This window comes from Nelusetta ayraudi, unplaced genomic scaffold (genome assembly GCF_046127955.1).
Source record: "Nelusetta ayraudi isolate G7.1 ecotype Tasmania unplaced genomic scaffold, CSIRO-AGI_Nayr_v1 ptg000071l, whole genome shotgun sequence".
Taxonomy (NCBI): Eukaryota; Metazoa; Chordata; class Actinopteri; order Tetraodontiformes; family Monacanthidae; genus Nelusetta; species Nelusetta ayraudi.
In genome coordinates this window covers 2,918,843-2,928,914 of record NW_027466121.1, presented here as the reverse complement: position 1 = coordinate 2,928,914, position 10,072 = coordinate 2,918,843, and the positions used below count along the sequence as shown (strand labels likewise).

Here is a 10,072-nt window from a genome sequence, read left to right as displayed (position 1 = left end):
TTTTTGCTTTAGATGGAACCAAAAAATGTTTTTTTTTTTAATGTTTGTAACAACTTCCAGTGATTTTGGCGGCTGCATCAGAAAATAACTTTGCCCGGCGAAATGACCAGCGTTTATTTATGCCTATTTATAAATTGGATAAAAAGGTTGGGTTTGATTCTCACAGTTGATTTTTTTTTTTCTCGTACACAGTGTTGCGGCATTAACTGATATCCCTGCAATCTGTTTACCATAATGTCTTCGAACTTTATGTCGAATGTCTTAATCCAGATGTGTTTGTAAATAAATGTCTGTATATTTCTGACACCACGTTGTGCTCTGCCTCTATTTTATACAAACATTTCCTGAATCAAAGAAACACCGACGACCTAAAGATGCCGGATACTGCATTTAAATAAAGTTTTCAATCCTTTCAGTGACCTTTCTCTCTGCATTTCAGTGCATGCTCAGACTCGCAGACACATTTTTAGGGAGGTGCTAAAATGCTTATGGCACAACTGACCGTGCAAGGTTTGCCAAAAGCTTGCGTAGGATTGTATATACAAAATCTGTCTGTGTGAAATTGAAGGAGCGTTACTTTAGAGCAGTGTTTTTCAACCTTTTTTTAGCCAAAAAAAAAAAAAAATGCCATGCAAGTCTATGGGGGTCAAAAGTCACGACACAGTCAAGACACAGTCACGTCAAATTTGGGGCTTCTAGCCCATGAGGAACCCCGAAACCCTAAACCTAATTCCAGCAGTAAACCTAACCCTAACCCTAATTCCAGCAGTAAACCTAACCCTAACCCTAATTCCAGCAGTAACCCTAACCCTACCTAAAGTTAGTGAAATATTCATTTACAAAATATTATAGATTTTTCACTATTTATTTACTACAAATAAAAATGGTATTAGTTTTGTTGTTTTAGTTTTTTCACGGTGTCTAGGTCATGTGCCTGAGACTGTTGTTTTGAACTGTACAACATTTGGCCTGGAGCATCTTTACACAAGTGTGGGAGACAGAACGAGAGAGAGAGAGAGAGTGAGTGAGTGGTGAGCGAGAGAGAGAGAGGGGGGGGGGGGCAGTTAGGGAGAGGGAGAGAGAGAGAGAGAGAGCGCACACATGTTATTAACACAGTTGAAACCCAGTAGTAGAGGCGGGTGGAGCAGCAGGACCCTGGGCTGCAGCAGCAGCGGCAGCTACTGCAGGCAGGCAGGCAGGAGGGAGGAGCCTGAATACAAAACCAAACAAGCCTTCCACACCCTGCAGTCTCAGGAAGTTCCTCCGCATTCTTGCTGCACATACACACTGACACACACATACACACAGGCAGGCAGGAAGGTGTGAGCAGTATCACCGAGCAGGGTGAGTGAGCGCACAGATTGAAAAAGCTGTCCTTTCATGAAATCTACTTCATTTTGTGTCTTTACTTTCATCTTTTTTTGTGTTTTGTGTCTGCGTGTGTGTGTGTGTGTGTGTGTGTGTGTGTGTGTGTGTGTGTGGGTGTGTGCGTGCGCCTATATGCAGGACTTTGGAGGGGGCGTGTGGGGCCTGCTGGCGGACAGAAACCCAGAGCTTCATCCCTTTTCGCCGAGACAGATGTTGTAAATCTCGACAGCGTCCCGCCTTTCACCGTACGTCGTCTCCTCTGCGGTCGCCGAGCGTTAGGGTGTTGCATAAGCAGGGGCAGTGCCCACCGCTGCCACTGTCCAGCCCGTGCTGCAGCCAATCCTCCCTTCTGTTGCCACCCTGACCGTGGTGCAGCTCAACAAGAGCGTGTCAGCGTTGTGGCTGTCAAGGAAAGGAAAGAAAAAAAAAAAACCCACAGCTTCCTCCTCGCGAGAAACGATAACGTAGCTGAACTACCAGCTCGAGGGCCTCATGCAGTTCACACGGTCATCACGACGCTTCGTCTGACATGCTTAGCTAAGAGGGGCAAAACCATTGTTGCTGATGCCATGACACAACTGCCGACTGACTTTCCTGCAACTGTACATGTTAACAATGGAGTTCTAACAGTTTCATGGGCTGTACCAGCGATGGGGAAAGTGCTTTTTGTTGTTCGGTGAAGCTGGTGAACACAAAACAAGTTTTTCACCTCTTCTCTCATTGCTTCTAAAATATGAATTTAGCTAAAAAAGGGACTGTTAATGTAAAAATCCTGTCCAAGTCTATGTCCAGACCTCTTGTGTGTGACCGTCACTGATAGGGTAATGCTGTAGAGCTGCAGGGGTCATCTTGGGTACTAATGATAACTTTCCTTCTCAGTCTCGCCATGAGCAAAGCAGGAGACTCGGGAGGTGGTGGCGATGGAGTGGACAAGGTTCCGGCACTCACCAAGTTCAGTTCTGTATCCAGTGGACCGGGCTGGACAAAAGTCAGCTGCCCCTGCTGTGTGAGAGAGCGGGTGGAGCCGCTGGTTCTGGTGAAGCTCGGGGGGAAAGTCTGCCCCGACACCAAGAGGTGGCTCATCAAACTGATAGGAAATCCTCAGAAAGATGGAGGTAATTTATTCAACATTTGTATTTACATGTATGTTGTTGCAAGGTTAAGTCACACAGCTGAGGGATGGACCCAGGTACTCCAGGCCAGGCTCAAATAACAAGTAATGCAACTCTGAACACCAAAAAGCGCCTGGATCTACAAGTGTAAAAAGCCAAACTAAATTGTTGTCAGAAAAATAAATACTCAAGTAAAGTTCAGACACCTGTACTTAAGAAATCAGTACTTAAGTACAGTTACAAAGCATCAGTATTTTGTTACTTCCTACTTCTTCCTGGATGGAAATCGACCAATCACGATGCCTCTCTGACTCACAACAGGTGCCGCGTTACTGGCCCATCCGGGCGAGGACGCCACCGGTGACATCATCGTAGTGTCGGCCCCACGCTGCACCTTACTACGAGCCACCGAGGAGTTTGGCCTCTGTAAAATGTACAACAATGGCGACATGGAGGCCTTCTCTTACAATGACAGAGACAACTTTAAAGACTCTGGTATGTTGTTTTTTTTTCTGTTTTCATTTGGCATGACATAAAAGATATAAATCCATTTCAAACCGAAGACAAAATGGACACAATTGATCTATTCAAGAGAGGAAGGGTTGGCGAGCGGAGCCATCTGCCAGGGAAATTATGACGATCCCAAGCATTGGAAAACACTGGGCTCAAAAATGCAGAGTGGAACAAGGATGGATTTCAAGGAAGGCTGGAAGGCTGGTGATCTTTCACGTGAATGATGTGGTTTCGGCTCTCAGTATACCCAATAGCAGACGGCTCCATGGGACTGGAACACTCTCTACAATCAACTTGCAAATGAATTCCGCCGCACTTGAGCTACGTCATAAAAGCTCTTAACTGTTGACACAAAGAAGACAATCGCTCTGAGGCAGTTGGTCATGAGGCACCAAGTCCAAAAACCAAAGGTAGCAAGCAACCTTTGCACCTGAAAGAGGAAGCAGTCAAATGCCAAGTCAAGCTTAGTGAGGCCGTTGGATATGCGGGTGAAGCAGAATACGTTTACAGGCACATGCTGCAGTAAAATGAGTTGTGGAACATCGGCCTCTAACTTTCCAACTGCCCTCCGCAAAGAGATATTCCAACCCTAACCACAACCCTATTGAGTCTAATACCCTGTTCCCACTGGTCAAAATCTGTTTGATCCCACTAACAATCAGCTTTTGAGGGCAGCGGTAAAGGGCCACTGAGCCATGTTGGCTGGAGTCATTCCACTCTATAATCAACATGGGTATTTTCTGGCACACCTCTGAACTGGTGCCCAGTGGAAACACATCTGGGTGAATTAGCTATACAACATAGCATATGTTGTATGGGCTGTAACTTCGGCAAGTCTTTTCCATCTCTCCGTTCGCCTGCGTTCCACTAGCACTAATTTTAACTAACAGCAGTATTCATTTGGTTTTATGCCATTTGCCCACGGCAGAGGCCGTTGCTTATGGCTATTTATATCGGTGGAGGTAGGGCAGCTGTTCCAATGAGAGGTTCACGTGCACTGTCATGCACAAGCATCCTGGCTTTGTAAACAAGATGATAAAATGAGTATGATATCAGGGTTTGATATCAACTGACATAAAGAGCATGTGATGCGACGCTCTACCACAGGAGAAATAACAGACACCTTGAAAGTAACATATTGTTAGCCGAATAGCTTAATTGCCTAAGCAATTGCCAAATTGCGATATCTGCCTAACTTTACCGATTTGCTTGCTAAATGTGTTTTTTCTTGTTTTCCGAAAATGTTCAAATATGACTTAGGCAGCCATGCTATTAACGATATTACCCCTTCCAGGGACGACATCACCCTAGTTCTTCCACCGAATGTTAGCATACTAGAATGTCGGGGAATAATGAGTTACTTTCCAAACTGTGACTGTGCTCTCTGTGGATGTCTATGTGTGCGACAGACAACATGGAGGTCTTCCTGACCCTGGCAGAGCGACAGTACTTTATCAAGTATGTGCTGGATGGTCTGCGGGCTCAAAGAGACCTGAGAATACCTGGCCTGCCTGACAGCCACACACTGCACCACCGAGACAACATCTGTGAGTGCTAACACTAGTTTCACCGACTGATTTTGAGTTCACTTTCTGTTTTTGGGGCATCCAGACAGTCTAATGGAATAAAAACTAAAGCTAAAAGCTAAAAGTATTGCTATACATATTGTTTGGACTTGGCTTAACAATGTCTGTACAGATAAATGTTGAATTGGAAAAGATGCAAAGGAAATTAAGCAACTGTGTTCATAATTATGTCATTTGGAGCACCACCTGAATGCTACTTCAGTCTCAGCCAGCCCATCATCTTCCTGAGCTAACATGCAGAATACGCTCGTGAAACAATGAACCTAGTTTTTGCTGACTACGGCGTTTCTGAATACCATCTGATCAAGGATTTGCTTCAGTCAAGCAGCAGCCGTAGCGTGTGTGCTGCAATATTTATATACGTGAATGCGAGCAAACAAGCATGGCTTGCATTGTTTACCAGTACAACACAGTGCCAATTCAGCCCCGCACTCCACAAGTCACTTTGGGTTTACAGCCTTGCTGAGACGCAGGAGTTAAACTTGTTGTTGTTGCAGGGCAGAAGCTCCAGTCAGCTGGTGTTATTGTGGACATGTTCCCTCTGCACAACCAGGAGAAACTGAAGAGTCTCTGTGAGGCCTGGTACGCTGGGAATCAGTTGTCTCAGCCACTAGGTGAGGGGATGCACATGGAAAATTTGAAAGCACAGCAGATGCTTGCCTGTTTCTGCTTCTGTGTCCTGCTTGGAGCACAATTGAATTTGGTCAGCACTCACACCAGACACTGCACTGCTTTATCCAGATTCAGTCAACGAGTATTTCGGAAACCCTTTGGCCTACTACTTCAGTTTCTTGGATTTCTACACCTGGTCTCTGCTTCCACCGGCAGTGTTGGGCCTGGTCATCACATACTTCTCTGGTAGGTGTGAAGATATATTCATTTATTTATTCATATTCATTTAATTTCTGTTGTATTGTATATTTTGCTTCAGAGACATAGCGGGAACACAAAGTGCCATTATTAATGGACGTTATGTAAAGTTAAAAAGGCTGCTCAAATATTTGCATGTTGCCATTCAAACTGTTAACATGCTAACTTCTGTCCATCAGAATGCATGACAGATGCTCCAGGGAGGCTATGAAAACAGGTTATACAGCTTATGGATGACTGTTTTTCTGTTTTTACATAACAAGAATTCTTATATACCTATTATACCGCAATCTATCCAGATAATGCCAGTGGCAAATGTTCTTTATGTAGATATTTAATCACAGCTAGTTAATGATAACTGTTACCAAAATTATTAATAACAATTTGCAACCAATACCTTTGTCGACCTACATCAACGTAATATTTTGAATGTTGTGAAGTTAAAGTTCTGGTAAGTCCACATAATAATCACAATTTTACCACTTCAACATTGATAGACTTCATGCATAATAATGCTATCTAAAAAAAAAAAATACGCAACTCATAAAGAGCTGACTACATATCCTGTATTCCATACAGAATCACCAAAGACTTACGATTACTATTATTTTTTTTCCAAGGATACAGTGCATCTTGATCCCATATTCAGTACTAACAAAGGGTGTTGATGTTGGCAAGAAAAGCACTGTGGGGCACAAGCTACATGAAAAAATAAATTGGTGTGTGAAACGAAAATCAAAACAACTGATCATGAGGTTCTCCACCCTGGCAGGTCAGGCCCAGAAGGACATAGAAGAGTCCATTTCAGGCCCACACTATGAGAGGGATGACGATGAGTCAGCATCAGCATTCAGCGGGCACGTGGTCCTGGCTGTGTTCAGCATGATCTGGTCCACTGTTGTCATGGAGCTGTGGAAGCGTCGCAGCTCCTCCTTGTCCTACCGCTGGGGGACGCTGAGGCTCACTGAGCGCTATGCCGAGCCCCGCCCGGGCTTTCACGGAGAGCTGGGGGTCAACCCAGTGACGGGTCGCGTGGAGCCAATCTTTCCAGAGTGGCAAAGGGACCTGCGCATCGCCCTGGTGTCACTCCCAGTGGTGCTACTCTTTCTAGGTATAGCTTTCCCTACAATACAATATACCCACAATTCAAAATACAGTCACCTTCCAATTTATAAAATGCTAACTATTTATATATAATTACAGTGTTTGCATGAGATCGATCCGAATTTCCTTTCTAACTACAGCTTGCTTTAGCCAGAGCCATATGAGCTAAAGATACTAATGTCAACAACTGATCAACCGTCACAAAGTCCCCTTCTCTCCTTGCGTGTCTCTCTGCAGGATTTGTGGTCGTAGGGATGCTGTGTTTCTACTGGGGGGAGGCCCAGGTGAAGGAGTTGTTCAAGGACTCGGATTCCATAATGTCTATGATGTGGCTCTACGCTCCCTCGGTTCTTCACGTCATCTACACAAATGTGCTGGCCACCGCGTACAGGGTCGTGGCTAAGGCTTTAACAGATTTCGGTAGGAGGAGTTGAGGTTATTCATCGTCATCTTGGTGTTGGATGTGGGCTCGCTCTCGATCCACCTTTTCTCTCGTCCTTTAGAGAACCACAGAGAGGAGTCTGCTTTCGACAAACACCTGACCTCCAAAGTCTTAGTGGTAAATACCTCCTCTCTATTCCCCCCAGATAGATCATCCTTTAGAAAAAGAAAAAATCCAACAGACTCTGTTCTCTCTCTTTTTGCAGTTCACCTTTTTCAACTACTTTGCGGTGCTTTTCCACATAGCCGTCTTCAAGCAGGATGTGCCTTTGCTTCGAAAGGTAACAGTGAACAGTCGTGCCCTTCAGAAGAACTTCAGGGAAGCTTGTTAACATGTCACGTTCCATTGAAAGCCGGTGTTTCGCATTACTATCCAACTCCCATTCTGATGACAAAGTTCAAAATGTGAGCTAATGTCTAATCAGTTCCAATTGCATTGTGACATTGAAATCGAATAAGTTTGCCTATTTCGACTTCCACCCATTCATCCATTCATCCATCCATCCATCCATCCATTTATCCATCCATCCATGCATCCATCCATCCATTTATCCATCTTCATCCATCCATCCATCCATCCATCCATCCATTCATCCATCCATCCATCCATCCATTCATCCATCCATCTATCCACTCATCCATCCATCCATCCATCCATTCATTAATCAATCCATTTGTTGGGGCACTGGTAGCTAGGGAGGTAGAGTGGGTATTCCAATAACAGCCATCCAATGGGGATTGGTGGTTTGAATCCTGCTCCATCTTAGTCTCTGTCATTGTGTCCTTGGGCAAGGCACTAACCACATTGCCTCCTACAAATGTCTGTGGATGTTTGCTGGTGGCTGGTGGAGCTGTTTGCTATATATCGGCAGCCAGGCTTCTGTCAGTCTGCCAATGGCAATTTAGCACAGCCTCGGACGGATCGGGTATGATTGCAAATTCTCATAATGGTATTTTTTTGTGTTTCTCCAAGCGACTGTCATCGCTGCTAGTCATGAGCCAGCTGGTGAACCAGGCGACGGAGGTGGTGGTCCCGTACCTGGTAGATCGCTTTGTCAATGCCTCCAACCGGGCAGAGAGTGAAGATGACCCACAGGAGGACAAATTCAGGAAGCAGAGCACTTTACCTGCTTACCCGGTCAGTGTGCAGACTTGTTCACAGAAGTTGATTTGAAATTAGTCTGGAATATTGGGGAGATTTTACGTGCATCTCAACAGTGACTTTGTTGCTTTGTTTTGTCACAGGGCTTGTTTGCAGAGTACATTGAGCTCTTGGTGCAGTTTGGTTATTTGAGCCTGTTCTCCTGTGTGTATCCGCTGGCGGCCGTGTTGCTGCTCATCAATAACCTCACGGAGATCCGGTCGGACGCCTACAAGATCTGCCAACTCTTCCGTAAACCTTTCTCCACCCCTGTGGCCAACATGGGCGTGTGGCAGGTCGGCCAAATAGAAAACACAAAACAAGCAAACCTGAGGCTAAAGATATATACAGTATGACAGGGAATGAGTGAACGCTATCACTCTCTTGCAGATTGCCTTCGAGGTCTTGAGTTTTGTCTCGGTGATGTCAAACTGCTGGCTGCTGCTGCTGTCGCCGCAGCTACAGAATTTCTTTCAGGAGCGCAAGTTGAGTCCAACGAACGCCCTGCTACTGAGTGTCTTAGTGGAGGTAAGCTGCGATAGCAACGTTCTGTCAAAGACAATCGCGCACGTGTACGTTCTTGTCTCTGTTTCTCACCACCGCTGCTCTGTCTGCAGCACGTGCTGATCTTGGTTAAATTGATTTTGCGGATACTGATTCCCGACGAACCGGCCTGGATCAGCAAAAAGAGGGACCACATTGAGTTCATGTCCATGCAGGCCTTGAAGCAGCAGGTTTGCTCTCAAACCTTCACATTTGAATTTTTCGATATTTTTCTGAAGCTGAAGAACTTTATATTTGTCTTTTAGAAGCTGCCGTCGAAAGACTCCTGACTGCATTTCAAGGGTTGGGGTGCCGCTTCACGCTGTCATGTGTTGAGCACTGCTACAACCAGAAGATAGAGGGCCGAAGTACCAACTTCAGTGTTTATTGCTTCAGAGGAAAGTGAAGCCTCCTGCAGAGAGCTCACTTCATTGATCTGTGCCTCTAACGCTCGCTGTGTACACTTCTGAAGTGTATTGGCTGCATCGTACCCAACGACATAGAGCTTCAATTATGCACCAATGTTTGTTTTGTGTGAAAACTGCAAGTGCACTTTCAACAGTGGCGAAAGGAATTGTTTGTCTAATATTAGACAGCAGATGCAATGTACTGGTTGTGCCTTTTAAAATGATTGTAAATTGAAACGGGACTGGTGACCGAGCAGTCGAAAAAAGGGTTCGAATCAGGGAATTAAAAAAAAACAAGAATTCCAAACTATGGTACAAGTGGACAATCTCACCAGGTGAGTAATTTATCATGACGCAGATGGGAAGAAATGCATTTGGAGAATGATTGCACAACACCAACAGTATTAGGACTGCAGATCTACTCAACCCAACAGAGCTTCTTCTTTTGCATCTTGGCCTACACCTGCTGGTATGACATTCGTTCACTTATTAAATAACTGAATGAGTAAAATGTCTGGAAGCTTATGATGTGTTTTTGGCAGCTAAAGATAATACCTGGTGGACTTGACAATACCGTGGTGACTTAAAACTAAGATAAGAAAAAGTATTTCAGCATTCACTCATTAACTCATTCAACTCAGCAATCAATCAATCAATAAACCTTTCAGGTAGTGGTGACCGTCAAAACCGATGTCTTATGTTCCCTCCCTTGATGATATCACTCACTCCTCAAAAATCAGTTTGTGGCATGCGTGTGTGCGTGCGTGCGTGCGTGTGTGTGTGTGTGTGTGTGTCTGCCAATCTGTTTATCTGGAGAACTTAAATGCATTTTCAGTTGCAGTTTTCTGATCATGCAGAAACCATGCCCCTCATCATGCCCCTTCCCAATTACATTACGTGTAATTCTACATCCAAGTCAGCAGAGGGCACTTAAGGGCACTTTAGTGGGACTTAAGTGAAAGAACATTGCAATCTAAAAGGCGACCA

At 44.8% G+C, this 10,072-nt stretch overlaps 1 protein-coding gene across 1 annotated transcript; it reads left to right on the top strand.

The window, feature by feature from the left end:
* The first annotated feature begins 1,201 nt into the window (after window positions 1-1,201).
* Window positions 1,202-9,772, top strand: ano10b (anoctamin 10b). The gene is made up of 16 exons (XM_076042627.1): window positions 1,202-1,344; window positions 1,507-1,613; window positions 2,248-2,483; window positions 2,802-2,975; window positions 4,403-4,540; window positions 5,077-5,193; window positions 5,321-5,437; window positions 6,222-6,560; window positions 6,791-6,973; window positions 7,057-7,112; window positions 7,201-7,275; window positions 7,968-8,132; window positions 8,240-8,431; window positions 8,526-8,663; window positions 8,753-8,869; window positions 8,945-9,772. The coding sequence occupies exons 3-16, from the start codon at window positions 2,255-2,257 to the stop codon at window positions 8,966-8,968; spliced, it is 2,064 nt and encodes a 687-aa protein (XP_075898742.1). The 5' UTR covers window positions 1,202-1,344; window positions 1,507-1,613; window positions 2,248-2,254; the 3' UTR covers window positions 8,969-9,772.
* The last annotated feature ends 300 nt before the right edge of the window (window positions 9,773-10,072 follow it).